At 33.8% G+C, this 22,926-nt stretch overlaps 2 protein-coding genes across 10 annotated transcripts in view; both read left to right on the forward strand.

Moving 5' to 3' along the window:
• The window catches only part of LOC149947729 (signal-induced proliferation-associated 1-like protein 2), a 38,782-nt gene extending 24,510 nt beyond the window's left edge, over nucleotides 1-14,272 (forward strand). For 2 of the 7 annotated variants that reach the window (XM_090171272.1, XM_090171270.1), the window contains exons 2-23: nucleotides 4,415-6,080; nucleotides 7,297-7,463; nucleotides 7,827-8,009; nucleotides 8,166-8,241; nucleotides 8,308-8,406; nucleotides 8,860-8,963; nucleotides 9,026-9,183; nucleotides 9,249-9,355; nucleotides 9,420-9,554; nucleotides 9,645-9,739; nucleotides 9,806-9,951; nucleotides 10,020-10,134; nucleotides 10,267-10,404; nucleotides 10,507-10,622; nucleotides 10,715-11,003; nucleotides 11,095-11,776; nucleotides 11,962-12,232; nucleotides 12,453-12,860; nucleotides 12,930-13,096; nucleotides 13,163-13,232; nucleotides 13,379-13,457; nucleotides 13,529-14,272. In XM_090171272.1, coding sequence (XP_090027398.1) covers nucleotides 4,655-6,080; nucleotides 7,297-7,463; nucleotides 7,827-8,009; nucleotides 8,166-8,241; nucleotides 8,308-8,406; nucleotides 8,860-8,963; nucleotides 9,026-9,183; nucleotides 9,249-9,355; nucleotides 9,420-9,554; nucleotides 9,645-9,739; nucleotides 9,806-9,951; nucleotides 10,020-10,134; nucleotides 10,267-10,404; nucleotides 10,507-10,622; nucleotides 10,715-11,003; nucleotides 11,095-11,776; nucleotides 11,962-12,232; nucleotides 12,453-12,860; nucleotides 12,930-13,096; nucleotides 13,163-13,232; nucleotides 13,379-13,457; nucleotides 13,529-13,669 — 5,172 coding nt within the window. In that variant the 5' untranslated portion in view covers nucleotides 4,415-4,654 and the 3' untranslated portion in view covers nucleotides 13,670-14,272. Of the gene's footprint in view, nucleotides 1-2,298; nucleotides 2,404-4,131; nucleotides 4,227-4,258; nucleotides 4,274-4,414; nucleotides 6,081-7,296; nucleotides 7,464-7,826; nucleotides 8,010-8,165; nucleotides 8,242-8,307; nucleotides 8,407-8,859; nucleotides 8,964-9,025; nucleotides 9,184-9,248; nucleotides 9,356-9,419; nucleotides 9,555-9,644; nucleotides 9,740-9,805; nucleotides 9,952-10,019; nucleotides 10,135-10,266; nucleotides 10,405-10,506; nucleotides 10,623-10,714; nucleotides 11,004-11,094; nucleotides 11,777-11,961; nucleotides 12,233-12,452; nucleotides 12,861-12,929; nucleotides 13,097-13,162; nucleotides 13,233-13,378; nucleotides 13,458-13,528 lie in introns of those variants that run through there. The other 5 variants (XM_090171273.1, XM_090171276.1, XM_090171271.1 and 2 more) reach the window with 5 other exon arrangements.
• Nucleotides 14,273-14,601: 329 nt separating this feature from the next.
• Nucleotides 14,602-22,431, forward strand: sav (scaffold protein salvador). Of its 3 annotated transcripts, none has more exons than XM_090171654.1 (8): nucleotides 14,602-14,758; nucleotides 15,266-15,396; nucleotides 16,675-16,897; nucleotides 18,183-18,472; nucleotides 19,280-19,538; nucleotides 19,790-19,965; nucleotides 20,425-20,486; nucleotides 21,327-22,431. In XM_090171654.1, exons 2-8 carry the CDS (start codon nucleotides 15,309-15,311, stop codon nucleotides 21,528-21,530), a joined length of 1,302 nt encoding a protein of 433 aa, XP_090027780.1. In that variant the 5' UTR covers nucleotides 14,602-14,758; nucleotides 15,266-15,308; the 3' UTR covers nucleotides 21,531-22,431. The 3 variants fall into 3 exon arrangements, with proteins under 3 accessions (XP_090027780.1, XP_090027781.1, XP_090027782.1); XM_090171655.1 differs by having other exon boundaries at nucleotides 14,604-14,712; XM_090171656.1 differs by having other exon boundaries at nucleotides 14,604-14,664.
• The last annotated feature ends 495 nt before the right edge of the window (nucleotides 22,432-22,926 follow it).

Genomic DNA, 22,926 nt, shown 5'->3' on the forward strand with positions numbered 1-22,926 from the left:
ACTAAATTGGGCAAATGGCCAACGTCTTAGCACCCGATTAAAAAATATTTGGCAATGGCGAAGAGGGTTTTCTAAGTCTAATCGACCGACGTATCGTTTGATTTTGTATTGCAAACGGTTCGAGAGTAATCGCGGAGGCGGACTACACTGTACGTGAGTTCCAAAGTTAACAAATTTACCAATGTTGATATGACAACAAAGAGTTATTACCCCCTCACAGAATCAGTGGTAGTTGGGACATTAGTTTGTGATATTTCAAAGATGATCAATTATCATGTAGAATTAAATTATGAAGTTAATTTGTATTTAGGAATTTTGGCATTAAAGGTATAGAATATTGAAGCATATGTTTTAAATAACGCAGTTCTTGACGGAACAAATAAACTTACATCATTTTTAAATATATTAGTAGCTTAGGTAAATAGGTGTCATCCCAGTCCCACCCTTCCATGTCTAACAACACTTAATATCAAAAGTAAATAGTCATAAACCGAAAGTCTTGGATTCGAGTCGTTTCGTACCTTCCCCAATGGATTCCATCTAATCTGAGTTGCACACCCTTAGTTTCCGCCACCCCAAAAAGCCATCCAATCAAAACGGTTAAAAAATTTCGAAATTTTCGGCGGGAATTTGTGAAATTAGCCCCTCTGATACTAGCGCTCCTGGCGGGACAAAGTGTAACCTCTTCAGGTTGTCTGCCTTTTTTTATTCTATTTTGATTCCACGTAAGAGGATTCGCGATGACGCGTAAAAAAACTGCAGCTCATCTGCTAATAATGCCTAAAAAACAAGCAAATCAGTGTAATTTTTACATTAAGGAATTGTTTAAGGTCGGAGTAAAAAACGAGTTTTTTAAAAGTAATGAGAAACATAATGATATTACAAAACAAAGGGAGCCGGTATCAAAGACGGTACTAGTTCTCAAAAAAGAGTCGTGTTATTAATAAATCATCTTGAATTATTTCCTCCATACTTCGATTGTATTGCATGGCCTCTTTTCTTTTTTCCAAGTTGATCAAGTTTAACTTATCATGTTGGCGCAAACTTTCTTTCTATCGCGGAAACCGACGTTTCTGAAACCGGATTTCGCATGTACCTCGCGCAATGCCCAAATTTGTAGCGATACGCGAGGGGGGTCGGCACCGCCAAGAAGGGATAAAATAGTTTCTCAGTTTTGATGGCGCTTGCCTTGGTGAGAATCCAAGACTTTCTGTTTGTCTATTTACTTTTGTTAATATCTTAAGTCTTGTAAAACGTACGATATAGCAGACGATATTTTAATTCCATTAGATCACGTTAGATGGCGGTATCGTTACCCAGCCTCCCTCGAGAATCTTCTCTCCTTTTGAGGGGGTGGATTTTTCAACGAGAAAGAAACTTACCCCCACGCTTTTGTACGGCATTTGCGTTTCCAGAATTTGAGGCTCTGTAGTAACTTCTCCTAATCTAATTCTGGTAATGGAAGAAGTCGAAAAAAAAACTGAAAACAAACATCGAGTGTAACTACGCCGCCATTCACGGGCGGATTTAGACATGGTCTTTAAGGGCTGCAGCCCAGGACCCCTTCGCGATCAAAATATTAATAAAATCAATTTAAATTAAAAAGGGGTAAAAATATATAATTTTTCCAATGTCGAATGAGTCGCCACAACTAACCCAAAGAGGCCCCAAACAGTGTTAGTCCAGGGCTCCCTAAAGTTAATGGTCTGCCCCTGCCGCTATTTTAACAATCTAGGATCAAAGCCTACTCAATAATCGGTCAGAGCCCTCTGAACCTATTAGGCCCGACCTACGAATAACGATGCTTTAGCAGCTACCTATCTACGTATCAATGGCAAACCAAAGGAGGCGCAGCTATAATTTTCGGTCGCGAATACCCAATATCAGATACAATCCTAACTTACTGAAGGAGTACCGTTCACCGGTGCTAACCCCATTATCCCCCTGACATCACGATGTCGTTACAAAACGACTTCTTACCATGGATAAATCAGTATACCTTACAGGACACTTCTCAGATAACGTTGTAGGAATCTTGGGGTAGCGGTCGTTCTTAACAATGCTGCCAGTTTTCTTCGTTTCCCCATCTTGTGGAATTGGGTTATGCTATAAGGTTTTATTCAGGTTTAATTTAGTTTTTCACTCTAAGACCTATCGGTACGAGCTATTTGTAAGTTTTTAATTTTCTTCAAATTTGTTTAGGGTTCAGCTTTTTTATCCCTTTTCATAATGGACTAATCTACTCATGACCTTTCTAAGATCTACTTATTCGCTAATTTTTTCATCCTTTTTATTCAGGGTTGCCACACGTCAGGGAATTTAAAAATGGGCCTAAAAAGTCGGGAAATTTTAAGAATTTGTAAAAAGTTAAGGAATTCAATTTTATCTCGACTCATTTTGAAGGTAATTTTACTCTAGTTATCTACCAAATTCTATGATTATTTAGTTCGTTTAAAGTTTTGGTAATTTTTTTTTAACATTGCAATAATACCTTTGTACCGAAATGTCGGTTGATTTCAATTTATAAACTTCTGATAAAAGTAAAATATAATGCCAAAAATAGGCGCTTAAATAAAACATCTTCAATAAAATTGCCAAGAAGTAATATTTCTGAGAGCCAGTTACTGTTTATACAATGCTAGTTGAAATCATAGATATAGGAAACGTTAATACATTTCTTATATCTATTATGGTTGAAATAATGTAAACTTTTCGTGGCGCCATCCCTAGATTAATTTCTGAACTATTAATTAACAAGGCTTTCGTGACTCGTCTGCCAAGTGTTATATAGACATAGCCGCCTAGATTAAACAAAGCCCGTGCATGGTCGGAAAATCTTTTTTAAAACTGGCATTTTAAGGACGCTAGGGTTGACCGCTTGGTGGCGTGTTATGGACTAGGGACGATTACGCAATAATTTTCTAACGGTGCGGTAGAGGCGTCTGCTACGAGGCTTGGAGGCTGTGTGCCTCGTAAAGTTGTAATAAGTATTTCATTATTATTTAACAGGTAAGAAAATGATTTTAAATGAAAAATACTTTTTTAGAATAGTGTTTCGTTCATTAAATAACTAGTTTAAAGTGCACACTGTGCGGTGTACTTTATTTAGGGTGTTCTATTTTGAACTAAATGCTATATACGTAGGCCTTATCTTGGGCTATTTGTTAGGTCTTTTCCTAAAACTATTATTATTTTTCAGTTAAATTTGTTAAAAAATGGTCTACTGTTTGGTTCCAAGATGTAAGAATAACGATTGGCACAAGAAAACTTCTGATACCAGAAGTTTTCATAGGATTCCCAAGAAAAAAGATAATAGAAATAACTGGCTTTGTGCAATATTTGGTGAGAACTATGAAGTTCAAAGCGAATACCTTGAAAACATTAATAATCAGGGTGCAAGAGTTTGTAGTGATCACTTTAATCAAGCTGATTTCAGCATTTCAAGTTCCAGAAAATCATTACTGGCATTTGCTATTCCTTCAATATTTGTCGAAGACATTGTTGAAGACCAATTAAATGAAACTTTAGTTGATAAAAGTAATCATCAAAGTCATGGAGATTACGCAATAAATAAAACCCCTTTGTCTAATATAATATGCAATCAAAATCAAGAAGGGGTTTTTCACGCTAGTCAAGGAACTCAATATGACTCAAATTCTGTGCTCAATAAAATGTCATCACATAATACAAGGAATCCTTATTTATCTCCTCCTAAGAAGAAAAGGTCACCTGAAAAAGTACAAAATGAAAAATTAACATCTATTACTGATAATGAAGCTAGTCAAGAAATCTCAAACTTAGCAGCTACAGTTACTTACATTTTGAACTTTATAAGGACCTCCCTAGTCCCTAATACAATTTATTTTCCTTGAACCTTTATTAATGCCCCCCGAGTTCGTAGTCCATAAGACGCCATCCAACGGCGTACACAAGAACTAAAGCTCGGCTAGGAGTAAGTAAAATATCCCCCCCTCTCTGGGTACCATGCACGGGCTTTGTTTAATCTAGGCGGCTATGATATAGAGATGACGGTAGTTTGGGTTTTTGACAAATTACTGACTGACTGACTTTCAGAATTGAACTGGAAGACTTATTCTAAAGCAAATTGTAAATGTAATTACAAATTTTAACTGCTATGACTGGAATTTACAGTAGATTGAATCTAGTATAATTTTACCACCCTAGTGTGGGATTAGCTTATCCATTTACCTCCAGTCAAGTAAATTGTAAGCATTAAACTCTGAAGTTATTCTCCCATCTTCTGAAATTTTTGGTGGCCATATAAAATTATGAACTATTTATCAGCTATTCCCTGTAATACTGGTGTCTAATTAGCTAACTTACAATGATACTCATTTGATTTTTAGAGTTCCTTGTTATGTTGTCTTAAATTTGCCGAAACCTTTTCTTTCAGGTGTTTCCTGGACAATCTGCCTTAACAAGTTATGACTAGGATATCGAAAAACTTAACTTATAATGAAATATGAATCCTATGAATTTTTTGAACTTCAACATTCCATGTTGCCTTTAGCATCTCATGATGCTGACCAACTACATTCTTACAAAAAGAATGAATTAACAGGTCATTGAGCTTCGATCTTTGTTCTTAGAGGCATTCAACAACGACCTACTTAATATTCTGTACCATTTTGACATGGGAGAAGTACAACGTGGTCAAGATTCGGTCACGTCACCAACTAACGGTCTAACGTCTGATGTACTGAGAGCACGAGCGGTAGAGTACTACAACAATTACCTTCCACATACACCACGATCTACCCCGGGACCAAACCTCTCCTTTCCTTTGCATAAAAGTGGAAGTGTAACTCGGCTGAATGCTGTATCAGGTACCAAGATGCCCCCAAGTAATGGATTAGTGTCAAGCAAGAATTCAGCCTATAAAGAAAGATCAACAAACAAAAATGGGATGTATAACAATTACTCGCCTCATCCCCGAGGAGAGAGGCCTCACAGGACACACAGTGAAAGGTCCAATAGATTGTTTCATCCTACCGTGGTAGTAAGTGGAGACAACGTCCACATGCGTAATGGTACACCACCAACAGTGGCAAATGGATCCTCAAAGCTTGGACTGTATCGTAGTAACAGTAGCTTAGATTTGGACCATGAAGATCATGCTGCGGATGAAAGAATGTTAGCCTTAAAACGAGAATACGGAAGTGCCTCATCTTTGGACGTAATTAGTACAACCGGTGATAGTTTTTTCGCGATGCTTAAGAAGTTCCAAAGTGATAATCCTGACCAACGCAGTCCTGGTCCAGCTAGAATGAATGATTACCTCAGGGGACCAATTGACCCAGGACCATCAACACAAAATGCTTCAAACGCACTAACACACGGTACCTCAGAAGGACTTGAGGATTCTCAGAGCCCCAAAACCAAAAACAAATTTCAGAAACTTTGGGAGATCAAAGATAAAGGTGGAAAAGTTAAAGCAAGAATCATTGGTGGTGGTGAACCATCCATATTCAGGAAGCTTAGAGGTAACAAGTCTGATTCCGTTAGTATAACTGCTGAACATCGTGGCTCTGATAATTCCTTGGATGCAGAGAACCGTTTGGAAGAGAAACTAAGGAAGAAGGCTTTTGCCCACTACGATTACCAGAGTTTGACAGCTAATTTAAGTTTAGCATCCAAACTACGCGATATACTTAGGGAACGTAGGAATACAACTACTGGTGCATCAGCAGCATCTTCCTTAGGCAGGACTCCCAGTGGTAGCTTGGAAAATCTAAATGCTGAAGGGAGTGATAATGGTGACGGTCGAAGTAATGATCTTCTTCTAAGCTGTCGATGTTTTCGAAATGAGCTTGGTGGTGAAGAAGAGAGGCTAATAAGTCTAAATAAGTTAACGGTGAAACGTCAACGGTTTTTAGACGATCCGTCCAGGAGTATGATACCTATGCATCGACCACCTATGGCTTGCGGATTGTCTATTTTGGAAAAAGCTAATGCTGCAAGGTGGAAGCAAAGACCTTGTCCATACCAGAGACCTTCCCAGACTGTAGAGAGAATGGATGTGGGTGCTCTCTATTACCGGAAATATTTCTATGAACAAGGTAACTATTGTCTTTTTCTCAATAAGTTGGGCATATTCACCCCTGTTTTATAATAATTTTTTGCACCGGGGGAACCCGCAGTCTTTCTATCACTAATAATAATTTTGGGTTCTTGGTTTTTTTTTTTTCAAAATATTACTTTAGTTTTAAATTTTTTAACAAGTTTTTTCTTGTAAGCCAAAAGCTGGAAAGCAGCATAACTGTAAAATTTCTAATGGTTTAGTGAATTAATTTTTTTATTAACTTTGAAGTGTGTTTTTTTGAAATTTGGTTTTATATTCAATTTGAAAATCTTCAAATTATATTGAGGTCCATTCTTTTGAAAATGACATGTACCACACATTTCTTGAACATTTTTGCTAAAAAGAGTCATGTTCTTATCTGGTAATTCATAAACAATTATTTTTGTGATATATAATATTAGTAACTGAAACAAATTAATTATGGGTAAAAATGTGTTAAATGTTCCCTAAAAAAATAGTATTACAATTAAATGAAATCAATTGACAGTGGGTTATGCCACGGCCAACTTTGATCACGCGCTGTTTGCGCTACTACGGCCAACACATTCGTTGAAATTCCGCGAGCAAGGATTTTCCCCCTATAAACTGTACTATAATGTGTAGGAGGTCAGCGCCACGCTCGGTGGTTATATTGTCTTCAATGTAAAAACTATACTAAAAATAATAATCCGCTAGGGGCGCTGACGTCATACACATCTTTTGCTCATAGGTTAACACAGAAACGTCAACGAATGAGATGGCCGCTGTAACGGGAGAGATGCGCGAGAAATCAAAGTTGGCCGTGGTTATGCATACCATCAGGACATGATACCATGTTTACTTAAAAGATGAGGATTTTTTTTTGCAAAAAGTGGGTTTGGTTCACAATGGAGAGTTGTTACTTTTATTTATGGAAAGAAGCCGCTAGGAATAAATGCCCCGGCTTCCTGAAAACTAATTTTCTTTAAAAGAAATGAAATACTGAAAAAATTATTTGGAGAAACACCTGAAAAAATGTTTTTTGGATGGTTGAAACACCATATCCTTTAACTTTTAAGGCATAATGAACACTAACTAGTGCAAAGTAAATTTTTAATTGCTCACAGAAATGTGTAAACGTTTGATTTTACGTATTCCATTTAATTTATAAAAATAAGATTTCCACTATAAACCTAATGACACAACAAGGAACTCAACTCTTCTAACTCTTTTAGAACATCAAAACTGGTTTGGTATTGATGATACCCTTGGGCCAGTGGCAATAAGTGTTAAACGTGAAAAGGTGGATGAACCAGCACATGCTACTACTCCTGGATCAAATATAATCAGCACCACCAACCTTAGTCATTCACTTTATAGAGTAATCATTCGAACGAGTGAGGTATGTATCTCATTTATGTTATTACCAACATATTAATCTCTATTACTGTGTCTATAAATTTTGTTCCACTAGTGTGACATTTTCTATACTGAGAAAATAATTTTTTTTGATTCAGTTTCAACACTGTTTTTGCAGACTTTTTGTGTCTGTATCTCAAGTAGTCTTTGACATTAACCAAAAGGCTAATTTCCTTCCCCTAATCACCTTCCAATACAACTTACCAATTAAAATATTAAAGTCATGCTTCAGGAACTGTATTCTAAGCTAATATTTAGTGAAAATTAGTATAAGGAATAGTTTTAGAATTATGCTTAATTTTAAAATAAGTGGTAGCAATATTTTTTAAATGTATTTTTTTGGTAGTTGAATGTTTTGAGAGGCAGTGTACTTGAAGAAGCTATTCCATCTTTGAGTAGAATAAGTTCTCCAAGAGGTATACATGCAAAGGAAGTATTAGAATATGTAGCACCGGAAATACAGCTCTCTTGTTTGAGGCTTGGACAACCTAGTAGTGAAGATAAACTACTCAAACTTGACGAACAAAGGGTAAAGTCTAATGGGCATAAAGAAAAATTATTGCCCAAAATTAGCTGAAAAGTAATATACCGAAATGGTCTAATATGGCGCCACTTAATTTTTCATATCTGCTTCTGATTTTGGGCAATGTTTTATTCTAAAAACTAAAATATTTGTACTATTTAGTTCACAAATACGTACAAAGTCGGTATAATGTACTGTAAAGCAAATCAAGCTACAGAAGAGGAAATGTATAATAATGGTAAGAAAATCACTTATTACCAAAATTTCAGTATTTTCCTAATAGAATTATCTTTAATAATTGAAGAACATGCTGGTCCAGCTTTAGAAGAGTTTTTGGATATGTTAGGTAAAAGGGTCAGATTAAAAGGTTTCAATAAATATAAGGCGGGATTAGACAATAGAAGTAAGTATTATGCATTTATAATAGAGGTTAAACAAAGCATTCTAGACATTTAGGGTTTGATGGCTCAGTATGACCAGAAAATATGTAAAACTATGAGAATAGTCTAGTCTCCCCTGGTTTGCCAGAAATGTTTATCCTTGTGGGCTTAAATATATAGGGTTTACGCGCATTGGAATTTATTCAATTTTAACGGGCTGCTAGTAAAAAAAACTTAACTTTAACACTCGGAATTCGTTGAGCCCGTATAATTGTTTTATTTAGTATTTTTATTTAAGCACTATAACTGTCATTCAAGATGTCATATTAGCTTGACAAAATCTAATATATTCATTTATAAAGTATAAACTCTTAAAGTAAACCATTGTCCTATCCATCTAGAGAGCTTTGCTTCACCTCTATTTTGAATTTCATGTATAAGAGAATCTCTTTCATATGGTAATTAACATAATTTAGCTGACACAACTGGACTGTACTCTATATATTCTACACACAATGACTGTGAGGTTATGTTTCATGTTTCTACTATGCTGCCTTTTACACCAAATAATACGCAACAAGTAAGAATCTTCAAAATGGTTCTTATTTAAGTTTGAATTTAAATTTAACAAATTTTTTAAAGCTTTTAAGAAAACGTCATATTGGGAATGATATAGTGACCATTGTTTTTCAAGAACCAGACTCTCTACCATTTACTCCAAAATGTATTCGATCTCAGTTCCAACATGTTTTTGTTGTAGTTAGAGCAATTAACCCATGCACAGATAGTACAAAATATAGGTATCAATTACTAATGAAACTGTCAGAAAACTGGATATTTATTTAACTTTTATTTCCATTTATAGTATTGCAGTTAGCAGGTCTAAAGATGTTCCCATCTTTGGACCAGCAATTCCAGAAGGAGCAATTTTTAACAAATCTAAGGCACTGGCGGATTTTATTTTAGCTAAAGGTATTGCATTAACATCACCAGCGTAGATTTTTTACTTTAACGTAATAACGTATTACTATTAAAGCAATTAACGCTGAAAATGAAGCCCATCATTCGGAGAAATTTACATTGATGGCCCAAAGAACAAGGCAAGAATATCTTAAAGACTTAGCTGAAAATTTGGTATCTTCAACCACTATTGATTCTGGACCAAAATTTTGTAAGAGCTTTGGCTAAAAATATTTATCAGAATAAGGCACTGGGGTAATTTTTGTGAGATAACATCTTAATTTTTTTTATCTTGAATTAGCTATTCTTTCCTTTGGTGGCCGAAAGAAAGAGCGAACTAGACTAAGGTTCATTCCAGATGTATATGTTCACGGTGCAATTGCATGGAATGTCATGGTAAGATTGATAAACGAGTAAATTTTAGTAAATTTTTTACAATAATTGAATTTTTTGAATTATCAGGTTGAAGATTTTGGGCAATCAACTGTAGTAGATTGTGTACTTGGAATTTCCACTGATACTTTTGTTATCATAGAAGAAAATACCAAAGAAGTCATTTTTGTTTGTCCTACTGCTGGTATTATTGGTTGGTCTTCGAATACAAATAGGTATGGTAATTGTAGCTACCTTTACATTTTCTATAAATAGTTTTTCATATTCATTGATTTTTTTTCAGCCTAAAGATATTTTATCATCAAGGGGAATGTGTGGTCTTGCACACTAAAGACCCAGATGTAGATGAAGTACAAGAAATTGTTAGCAGACTAGCCCATGTAACTCAGGGTTGTGAGGTAAATTGTTTTTTAAAATTTCAATGGGTTATCAATATTTTCGAAATGTGAAATTTTAGGGAGTAAATGCTTTCAATTAAATACTTTGTCTAGACAAAATTTATGAATAAATATCTTACTTTTTGTCTACAGACTCAAGAGCTCATTCTAAGAAGAAACAGTTTAGGCCAATTGGGATTTCATGTGCAGTATGAAGGTGTTGTGACTGAAGTAGAAGCTTATGGATTTGCTTTTCAAGCTGGTTTACGACAAGGCAGTAGACTAGTGGAGGTTAGTAATATCACGTGTTACAAATCCACAAACATATATATATTATCTAAGTATTGAAAAAAAGTAATATTAATGACTCTTATGATTTGCCAAAACATTTAGATATGCAAAGTTGCTGCTTCAACTCTGAGCTATGATCAAATGGTTGATCTCTTAAAGACATCCATGACAGTTACAGTTACCGTTATACCTCCATTTTCTGATGGACAACCTAGAAAGTAAGATTTTTCATTTGTTTTATTTTCAGTTAAAGATTTTAAAAGTGGTGTAGAAATCAATAGCTCACACCTAACCTTTTTAATGAAAGAAGGTTTGTATCTTTACTTCGAAAAACTAGGGGCTGCACTCTTCAACACTGCAGTTACCTTTCGAGTAATTCGATTGGAGATTATGAAAATGTTAATGGCATTGATGAAAAAAGTAAAAAGTCAAGCAGAACTAACAGTTCTGGGCAGAAACAAAAGTCATCCAGTTATCGTGCTGATGGCTGGAACAGTATTAATAGTTCCAGGCATGAAAAAAATTCCACAGCTTCTCAAAGTCTCTCTTCCTCAAACAATCCAGAAAACGGAGAAAAGAAACAAATTAATGGAACAGAGGTATTTATGAATTATTTTTCATGATTTGAAGAACAACAACTTAAGTAATAGTAGTAGTAATAATAATAATAATTATATTTTATTTAAAAAGAAACCAAAGAATCGACATCTAAATGAAAATCATGTTGCGCATAAACATGCATTTCATGTAGTGGCTTCAAGCAGTAGAGATAATTTCTCACCCAATGTAAGGAATATGGGAAGTTCATCTTATACGCAAACATCAACAACGGCAAATTCAACACCAGCTTTGACAAGATCTATGATACAGTCTCAACCCCACCAAACAAGATCTTCACCGTCAACTCCATATTCTCATTTAGGGACGCCTCCTCCTCCCCCACCTCAACTGCATCATAATCACATGCACCATCGTAGTTTTCATGACCACCACAATGTTATTAGTAGAAACCTCAGAATAAATGGACAGTTAACTCATTTTGGAGGCATGGTAGCTTCCAGAAGTGAACTCTCTCTAAATGAACTATCACCATTGCTTAACTCTCATAATGGTGGTAATGTTCGATCTCACATTCATCGAGGGGTTATCAATTCAACAGGAGTTGCTACAAGGAGCCCACCCGATTATAACTACGCGAGAAGCAGTGGTGGAAACAATGGTAAAATACAACCATCATGGTCACCTCTAATAATATGCGAGCCAACAAAAGACAAAGAACAACCCAAGAGTTTGCCTCCAGTTGCATCATCAACTTACTCTGATTATTATTCTGATAGTTCTAGCGAATGGCATGCAGGAGCCAACAGTGCAGGTAATAAAATTACTCTTGGTTTAAAAACAACCGTTCAAAGTAGAATAGAGTAAAGATATATAAATTCAAAGCACAATGCAAATACACTCTGCATGTAGAGGGTTAATCTCTTTAGTCTTTAATAATCGAAGATAAAGTTAGTTTATATAACTTTTATATTGATTGAACATCCTTCATGTTTGCAGATGAGCATTCAGGTGACTATTGCAATACTCCACCACGAGTAAGTCACATTCATCACAGCCATTCGAATTTGGCAACTAGGCAAACTGAAGAGCTTAAGCCAAATAGTGTGGTAACAAGTACAACTAATAGTCCTACTGCCACACCATCAGTTTCACTAAGAAGTACTCCGCGACCTGAAATTAGGTCACTTCAGATGGCAACATCAAAACAGCCAATTCTTAGACTGAGAGCAAATGGGATGTGCAATTCAAATGGAATTGTAGTTTCAAGGTATGAGATAGTTTTTCTTGACCAAGAACACATTGTACTGGCTCACATGATGTTCTGCAAATATTACTTGATTTGAGGTACTCGGCTTTACACACTATTATTATTATTGTATTACTACCTCAAAACTTGTCATATTTCCAGATATTTAATTAAATTTTTTTAATTTTAGGGCCCGCTTAACCTTTTTTCATTTATGCTTGCCTTTTTAATTTTTACGTAGTCGTAAACCATGTGTTCCTTATGGAACAGGGACAAGTAGTACAAGCAGCTGTAGTGGAAGTAGTAGTAGCACGCTGCAGGAAGATCTTTTGAAGCTAATAAGTCCAGATTTTCTGGACAGTGACAGTAATAGTGAAGGAAGGCTTTCATCAAGAGCTGAATTGGTTCCATCAGAGGGCGATTCATCTACTCAAACAAGGTCATCAACACCTTATTCATCATTGGACAGAAGTGAAAGTGGAGGTTCAGATTTGAATAATTGTAGTCAAGCTACAAGAAAATCGAGTATAGGTAATTCTCCAGCTAATGCACCAGTAATCCTGACCAAAGCTAAGCCAGCTCAGGTAATTTCCTCTTCAGAACCCTCGTCTCCTTCATCAGCTGAAAGCCCTCTCAGCAGAGAAGAAAGGTAAATTATATTACTTCATTGATTTGCAATTTTATTAAATTTTTATTGTGTGTATGAATTATTTTCCAGGTTGTCACCTAGAGTTACCTCTGATAGATTTGTAAATAAAAAATTTACAGAAAAACCTCTTCCACCACCACCTTCTGCATCTCCATCCATATTAAATCAGCCTTCAAATGGGGACAGATCACCTAGTGACTGGATATCAATGGTTGATACTGCTACTAAAGCTATGGGTAAAATTGTATTATATTTATCTACGTTATAGAAAATAAAACAATGCAAAGCTTTATTTTGACTAGCTATTGGTTTACGATTATCCAAACCACCATGGCTTGATGAGCTAGCAGAACAACTAAAACTTGAAATCAGGTACATTTTGGTGGTTTTACAATAGTTTTTGCTTCATGCAAATATGAATTTATAGAAAATCTACACATTCATGTTAAGATGATATAGTCTTGATGTTAGATAAATAGAAACCTAATTTGACCTTATTCAAAAACATTTTTCACCAGCAAAGCGAATGGGCCTCCAACACGTCAGATTTTAGATTTACAGAACAAAGTTTGGCTACTTCAACAAAATTTAGCAACTGTAAGCATTTCTTATTAAATATGACCATAATCTCAATTATTTTTCTGAAAAATATATTTTCCTCTCTTCAGGATCAGCACCAAAAATCAAATTTAGAGATAGAAATTCATCAATTAAGGCAAGAAAATCAACGTTTACAAGAAGAATCTCAGTCAGCATCTGCTCAGCTTCGTAAATTTACACAATGGTTTTTACAATCAATGGACTCTTAAGATTGTAATATATTAATTACGCGTTTTCTAATTTAAATGAAAAATTATATTAATGGTAATCTTAAACATATTGGTTAACTCATTGTAAACCGTCCCAACAAAAACCAAAGAATTTTTTCTATATAAAATATAAATACATACTTATCCTTTTTGATATATTAAAAAATAAGATATATTATTTTATATCCTCTATCAGTATTTTAATTTCAATACTAGATCTTCCACTCCCAAGCATTTATTATATTGGGTGTTCTTTTAATGGTCACTAGTCAGGTGTAGTATAATGAATTAAAATTGTTGTATTTAAACATAACATCTAACTGCTTTATGAAAAAATATTTTTGTGAGCTACCTTTTGTAAATAGTTGTTTATTCTAAATTATATTTTTTTACATAGTGAGCATTTTATTGATATTTTATTGAAAGATGTAAATGTTCTCTAGTTAGAGGTGAAAAGTGGGCCATTTTGCTGTTTTACAGCCAAGAAAGTTTTTTTACATTTTATATAATTGGCTTGAGCATTTTTGTAAAATAAGTGTTCAAACCAATGCTTTTTGTAATTAAAATCAGAATTTGCAAAAATAAAACAATTTATGGTTGTAATTTTCCCATATATTAGATTACATCATACCTAAAAGAAGGGAGCATTAATATTTCATTATACATTCCCAAATGTGTAAGTGGGTGTAGAGAAGCGTCATTGATTCCTGTAGAAGTAAAGTATATTTTGTAAGCTTCTAGTATTAAGTAGCGTGGTGGCAAATTCTTGTCTTTTTATTCCTGTAAGTTGATAACGCATAAATTATATACAAAATTAACTATGGGTTATCCCTTTAATAGCATGATTGATGTTTAGTTTGGCAACCCTGTTCTGGTGTCTCGGGTTGAATGGTTGACGATTCATTGTTTATGCAAGGAGCACCTAGGTTTATGTTTAAGTGATCCAGGTTTTAATAAATAAAGATATATTTCTCTTACCAATTATCCTTTAAATGGTATGAATAATTTTTCTATGGAAATGTAATTATTATCAACATAAAAAGGTACCAGTACAATTAAATATTTAAGACTAAGGCTTAATAGTAGAGGGTGAGTTGAAAAAATCTAGATACTAGCACTAATGGTTCTCTAAGCAAACAAAACGTGTTTTTTCCATTTTGAGTAGTGAGTATTTGGGGTATTTTTACCCAAGGTTGTACCATAGACTAAGAAAGGTGAAACCTTTCTTAGTCTATGGTTGTACATTAGATTTTTAAGGGGAAAGAATTGTTTGTGCCACTAGTCAGTAAAAGCTTTCTAAAAACACCAAAAGCACTCTTTTAAGTTTAAAATTGTAATAGGAAATAAAGTAATATATTAGGCCAATGAATTATGGCATTCCCTATTAAATATATAATTATTATTATATCAATGAGTGACATTCATTTTATTTTGGTAATAATACCGGAAATTGAGGATCTATTTGTATGGGTCGAATAGTTGGGAAGTATTTTAAATTTTACATTTAGGGAAATGAGACATATTATCTCTTGCAATCATAAAGAAATAAGTTCAAACATATCCATAAATTGTCTGAATGATTTTAAAACTTTACAGATTTCTTGAGAACATTGCTGTTTGTAAAATGTAATGTTGAAGCATGTTGTCAAAGAAGAAAGATTTGAAGTATTTGAGTGATGGAGTTGAAGGGAAATATATCAAAAAGGACACACCACCTGATTTACCTAGTGAGATCAACTAGTTCCTTTTCTAGTATCTTGAGTTTTTCAAATGTTGTAAAAGCAGAAGATAATGAACTGCAGTTATCAGATAGATTATAATTTTAATGTGGAACTTTTGTACGCCTATAGGCTCTAAGGCAACTGCGGGTGGTTGTCACATCCCCCACTTTTTCTCTAGCTGATGATTTTTATGTGTTTAAACTTACCGTTTATATTAGCACTATTGTTAACTTGGGTTCATTAACTTCTGCTAAAAGGGAAAGTGGTTTATTTTGCTGCCTCTAGCCTTCTCTAGCACTCGAAGTTAATGGTTATTGGGCTATACTTGTAGATTGCTATCAAATTTACATAACAAACTCTTATCAATATTACATTCAACATTGACCTCTCACAAGTTCATTATAAAACTGCAAAAAAAGCTACCAGTTTCTTCTACTGTAGTAATAAATGGGTTTGATATAAAGTAGCCATTAAATTAATATGAACAACTTTAATTTTTTTCCTATAATAGTGTCTTTGCCAATTTTGTAAAATGTAACCTGAATTTAAAAACTTTATTGTATACATTGTGGTGTTGATCACTCAAAAACATATTTAAATATTCCTATTTTTAATTTCAATATCTACCCTGTAAGAAATTGGAATTTTGAGATGATGCTCAAAGTCTTTTTAGGTGTTCTTGGTATTGTGCATAGGCTTGAACGTTTGAACCCTGATATTTTTCTAGGTGTTACCATATTTATATGGGTAATAAATCTCATTATAAATTTTTCTCGGAACATCACATTACTCCTTAAGTGTTTAAATTTCCCTTTTATAAGAAATATTCTCATCTCATCTGTTTACTTGGATGTAATAAAGAGACGAGTTATAAACTAAACTATTTAATATATACATTTAAAAAGATACATAAGTAAATACAACTGTCTAAATAGTAGTTCGTCAAGGGAGTTGCGGCAGTTGCCTGTGCAGTCTATATATATAATGTTCAGGTAGCCGGTACGCATATAGCGCCCACTGTCAAGTCTCATAACATCATCCCATTTTATTTTCCACTGAAAGGGAATATAACCTCTAATATTTATGTCACCGTCAAAGTATTAAAAAATTAACTGTTCACTCTTATAGATTTTTGCTGCTGTTTAATAGTTTGTTGCAGAGGTAACTTCTAAAATTGTTGGGATCTTTCATAAAGAGCATGGAGGTTATATTCCCCTTAAATCCTTGGCTCAAGTAGCAGCTGAGCTGGAGAAACACTTGACTAATTAATATTTGTATTTTCAGTTATTAATGTGTGGACAACTATAAATCACAAACCATTAAAAAGGTATCTCAATAATCCTCCGAAAAAGGGCATATCAACTCACCATGTAACAGAAAGTGTTCCATCAACTAGTGGAAATAATAGTTTAGAGTCATTTGAGAGAGATGCTACAACTTTAGCCCAGAAATGTGCAAGGGCATCTCATCAACAAAGCCACAGAGTAAATTTACCTGTGGTACAAAGGTATATATGTCAAGCTATAGGCTTATTTCTTAAATCAGAGGTTTCTTTTTGGAAAGGGCAAAATTTGGGAATCTGGCTGTAGCAGAAATACATGTATTTCTGGCTGTAGGGTTATGTAATAGTTAGTGTAGGGAGCTGTTGGCTCGATCTCGTGGCATGCAGGGCTTGCCACCACCCTCCTACGCATTGTAACCCGGCCACCTGAATTAAGGGCTTCAAAAGTCGCATGATGACTTAGGCCTAAGGTGGTGCCTTGGGTATTAGCCTTGCTGATTATTATTATTATTATTATGAATGGATTTATTTATACTTGGGGAAAATCACTATTTTGATATGATCTACGGGCATCAATGAAAATCGTCTCAACATAGTCATTTTCTTAGTATAATATCGGAAGTTATTGGTTAGATTAACATTTTAAGAGGCATTTTCTCTAACATGAGTGGGGGGGGGGGGTTAATTTAATTGCTGCGCCATTGTTATCCCTACTACTTAAATAGCTAGACAGTTCTTATGTATGTGCTTTTCTGCACCCAGTGTTTGAGAGAAAGGCTAGTGTATCAGTGGGGAAGGTTTCACTGCTGCTATGGCTGTAGTCATCCCCATCTCTGATTGTGCTTAGGGAAGAAATTTATCTAGAAGAGGGGAAAAAATCAATGAAAGCTATTGATATCCAATAACTTCTTTTCATTATTAATAAATACTTACCATTCTCCGCCAAAAAAATACAAAAAAAACGGTAATTCCCTAAAATTACAACTCTTTTAAAATTAAGTTAATTAAAAAAATTATCATTTGCGGCCCAAAAAAATAGTTTTCGTAATCTACGCGTCAAGTGCTACATTCTCCACCAAAAAAATGAGCAAAATTACATGAGGCCGCTGTAGTTCAATTTTGCCACTTACTTAATCACACTCTAAAATCTTAAAATTTGTTAGATATAGAATCCCATACAGAAAATTTTTAAGTGTCTTGACATTTCTGTTAAAAAGTAAATCAACCTAAGAAAACTTCTTATATCGTATTATACAAAAGTGTTTGGTTGCATTGGCTAACTCAATTTGAAGCAGGTGGCAATTTTTATATTTCAGTAAAAATTCAAATCATTAATATGCATTTCTTTCCTATTTACAATTATGGCTCCTACTTTTGACCACGCTCAAAATAGCAAGTAAAAAGCCAACTTTTTTGCTAAAAAAGTCTTAAATTGAAAAAATTACTTAACACTTCATAAATCAGGTTATTATTTAGCTTTTAAAAATTCAAATTAATTTTTTTTATTTAGGCATCAATTACATGAGAATTCGCATATGTTTGAATATGGCCCTATTCAGCGCAGCGAACGGCCCAGTTCAACATCATTTGATTGCACTGCTACTGTTATGCCTAACACTTTTCAAGTCAGCATTACAAATCATGGACGTATTGTTGGTAGTGGTGATGATCCACTCACTCAACCAAATATAGAATGCATTCATGTGGATGACTATGGCCTCGCCAATTCAAATCAGTACCATCCAGCAGAACAGCAAGAGAGATTTTTAAACTCTGCATATGCTCAAAGTTCCTCGCAAGGTTAGTATTAATCCTTAAAAAGGTAGCACTTAGAGCAAATTTAATTAGAGGAGAAAAACATATCTAAAACTACAATGTAGGTTTTTAAGAGAAAAAAATATAAGCCACATAAGTTTATTTTAAACTATTTAAGGCGGTTGGTTCTGGGAGACATGAGTAATTTTTACTTTAAATCGTTATTTTCAAAAAAATCATAGAGTTAAATCACCTATTTTACTAACAATATTTTTTTTATGAAAATGTTCAAGAGGTAGGTTCTCTAGCATGAAAAATATTAATAAAAAATAATTTTCTAAAGAATACTCGTTATGGGTTATGAGAAATGGCCTTTCAAAGATTTGAATATGATAACTTTTGAAACCCTCTGAAAGGCAATCTGTATAATATAATAAGTTTTAATATTGTTAAGCATAACACAATCTATAACATATATAAATTTACATTGTTAAATGTGTGGGGTCCTTTCATAACAAATATTTTTAATTTGTTTTACTAATAAAAAATCAATAAATAAATATAATTTTACTATAGCGACCATTTTGGCGTTAAAGTATAAATAATTTAGTTGATATTGAACAGCCCATTTTCCAAACTATACCCCAAAATATTTTACCCTTGTGTAATTGTTAATTGGTGAAATAATAATTTTCGCATTTTTTTCACAATTTTAGAAAATGAGTCGGTGAAAAGTAACTTTTTCTCTTAAAAAAAAAGAAAACTTCATTACAACAATACTTTTACCAATAGTATAAATTATTGGTATTATAATATCTTGTTGTGATTTTTTCTTTCACATAATTCCTATAGCTATGGAAATATACAGACCCTATGAGTCAGAGCTGATGCATCATCACACGAATTCTGACAAAAATGATAATGATAAAGAGGAATCCAGTGGCATGCCTTTACCTCCAGGCTGGTCTGTTGATTACACTCTAAGAGGAAGGAAGTATTATATAGATCACAATACAAAAACAACACATTGGAGTCACCCCTTTGAGAAAGAGGGTCTTCCAACAGGATGGGAAAGAATTGAGTCACCTGATCATGGAGTTTATTATGTGAAGTAAGATTTTACTTTTATGATTTGAATGATAAGATTTTACTTTTATGATTTGAATGATATTTAGTTTTTTGAACTTGGTTTTAACTTCGGGAAACAATTTATCGTACCAGTTTTTGTACTAAGCTTGAGATTTAACGAGTCTAAATGCTCTTTTATTTATAAAGGGGATCAGTTTCATCTGCTTAATTTTAACTACTTGTTTGAAATAATGATCTGTGTAAGTCTTAAAAACATATTTGAAATTATTTTAGCCATATTACCAGGCAAGCTCAATACGAACATCCATGCGCACCTCAGTATGGCTCCAGTGTAACATCGTATATGCAAACTCATGCAATGGATTTTGAAAACTCAAACAGTCCTCTACGACACACAAACTTTCATCCGCATAATGTTTTAGTTCCTGCTAATCCCTATTTGAATGAAGGTAAGAAAATTATACAATAGTTAAAATCAAATTTTCAAAAAAAAAGCAATCATAGGCTATTATCTTCCTCATCTTCAATCAGAAGGTGCCAAGCAAATTTTTATGGGTCATGTTTTCAATATCATGTATAAGCCCTAAAACTTAGAAGCTTTTTTGTACATGAATGGTTTTTGAGTTTGAAATAGTGGCTGAATCAGAATAAGATATTAAGTTTGCAGGTTGTGCATTAACACAACAAGAACACATTTTTCCATAATTTTGGGTTGATAAGCTGCAAAATAAGTGATCCCCGCACTGCATTGTGCAAGTAAATTTCCTGGTCACGAGGTAAGCACCCATCACAATTTATTAGCTTTTAATACCGTATAAAATGTGGCGCTTATATACCAAAATTATGGAACGCAAAATTTGCATTACACTATGATCTAATGAATTTTAATATTTTTTACTTTTCATTAGAAATACCACATTGGTTAGTTGTATATTCAAAGGCGCCACCAGAATTGGATCATAAATTGAAGGTATAATATTTTTCAAATTATATTTTTAATGACACAAGTAAATAAACCGAAGTAAAAGGCCAAACAGTGATAGTAGTAAAGAATAACTAGGAAAGTAGTAGATAATGCAGCAGCATCCCGGTTTAGAGTAAAATAATAATTGAATTAATTGTAGGGAGCTGGTGGAGAAAATACTGATGAATAGCTCATTGTAACCCGGCCAGGTCTGAATTAATGGCTTTAAAAGTCGCTGGATAAGTCGCTGGATGACTTAGGCCTAAGGTGGTGCCTTGGGTATTAGCCTAGCTGATTATTATTATTATTTTTTATTATTCATTTAATGTTTACTATAGTTCATTTACTGCTGCCATTTATGAGAATATCAAAAGTACTTTACCAGGAATTTCTACAAAACTTTCTAGTTTCATCCCAACTCATCTATGTCAAAGAGTTCCTCCCTTCCTAACCCCGAAAGCCAGAAAGTTAATCGGAATTTAAATGTGGATGCTAAATCATATTATAGACTTAGTTTCTCATAGGCGTGTTAAGTTAATAAGAACCACCTATGGACTGTATTGCAAAGAGTTATAAAATACGCAAATAGGTTGAATAGGAACAAAAAGCTAAACACTTAACAAATTTGAAGAAATTAAAATACTTAGAATTAGCTCGTACCAATAGGTCTTCGAGCAAACATAAAGACGTGAATCTCAGACCTAATAAATTTGTAAGTATTTTAATTTCTTCAAATTTGTTTAAGGTTTAGCTTTTTTGCTCCTTTTCATTATGGACTATTCAACCTATTGTATTTTATCATAAGCCTGTGTTGACACAACTCATAGAACATACCTTAACTTTCAGTGGCAGTTATTTAAGCTGGAGCAGCTGGATTTTTACCAAGCCATGTTAAATCGTTTACACAAACAAGATTTAGAAGAGATAGTGATGGGATATGAGGCATATCGTCTGGGTCTACTTCGGGAAATGGAATCAAGGATTGTTGAACAACAGAAAACACTACAACAACAAAAAGCTTTAAGTCAAAATGTTGAGACTAAAGTTTAGATTTAAGTTGTCCATTGCAAAATTAATCCTGTGTAAATCAGTTCCTAGAACCTGTTGAAATTGATACATAAACAGGCCGGTTTTGTGAATATTTTCTAACACCTAGTCTCTTGTATCAACGAATTTGTTCCACTTTAATCTCTAGGGAGGAACTATTACAGCTTGGTAAAGGTGATCAATTTAAAAGGTTTTTTTTAACTCTGCAAGTATATATTATTTTTATACATGCGTGAAAGAAAACATCCAAATAATGAGAAATATTTTTGTGATCTAATCATATATTTGGAATAAGAACTTATATTTTTTAAAGTATTGTATAAATTTTAATTACAAATTAAAAAAATGTATAGGATGGTTACTGTACTTAAAATGTATTTGGGTATCTAAGAACCTTGAACCAGCTTCGAAATGAGGATGCCTTTGAATTTTGATGTATTGCCCTCCGCAACTTAAACTAGAATAGTTTTATTAAGTGACTTGGGTTCAAATTAAAGATCTAATGTTTTATTTAATGGATAAAATACCTTTTAACTTTTGAGAAAAAATAGTTTTTGATTTAAATTTTTTTAAGCTATTGTTTATATGTATTACTTTTTATTCATAAGTAAATATAAGTATATTTTTAACCTGGGCCATTAAATAAGACAGAACCTAGTATTTACCACCTTCTGTATATAAATTATGCAGAATATCAGCTTAAGAAAACTACTGTTGAAAGCCGTATTAGCATGCCCACAGTTAAATAAAAATAACATTTTAAACTCAGTTTATTTCTACTTTGAACCCTTAAACTTGGTCAGAAAACAAAATACTTCAAAGTATTGTTAGTAGCATTAAAAGAAACATTTCATCATCTTGCAATGGAAGTATTCAATAACATTTTTGGGGTGAAGTGAACTACAGCTTCCTCATTGAATTTTATATTAATTTTGGTTGCGCCTGATAGACCTTGTCACGTAGATGCCGAGGGTATTTTTTATTTTGGCCGCAAATGATTATTTTATGTAATTTTAAAAATTTCTCATTTTTGGGCATTTTCACGTGTTTCGTTGTACTTATTTCCGTCGTGTGTTCGCCGACACCACAGTTTCGGTGTCCTAATAATTTCCACGTGGTATTCCGGTACTTTATAAAATCAATTAGTTTTGTTCATTTTCTAGGTGTTTTGTATTTTTGGGCCACAAACGCTTTTTCTTGTTGATATTAAAAGTATATACTTGATGCGTAAGGCTTGGTACTGTCCTCTAGGTCGCGTTATAGATTGTCCATCGCTTTTTTTAGTAGGGGGTTGGGGAGGCGGCGATTACGGAAGGCCCACCGTCAATGCTCGGAAGGGGGCTGGGGCGTGTCAAAAAAGTGGTGTCGACGGATACACGACGGAACTATTTTTTAGAAA

This window comes from Leiobunum rupestre, chromosome 4, assembly GCF_980474605.1.
Source record: "Leiobunum rupestre chromosome 4, qqLeiRupe1.1.hap1, whole genome shotgun sequence".
Lineage (NCBI taxonomy): Eukaryota > Metazoa > Arthropoda > Arachnida > Opiliones > Sclerosomatidae > Leiobunum > Leiobunum rupestre.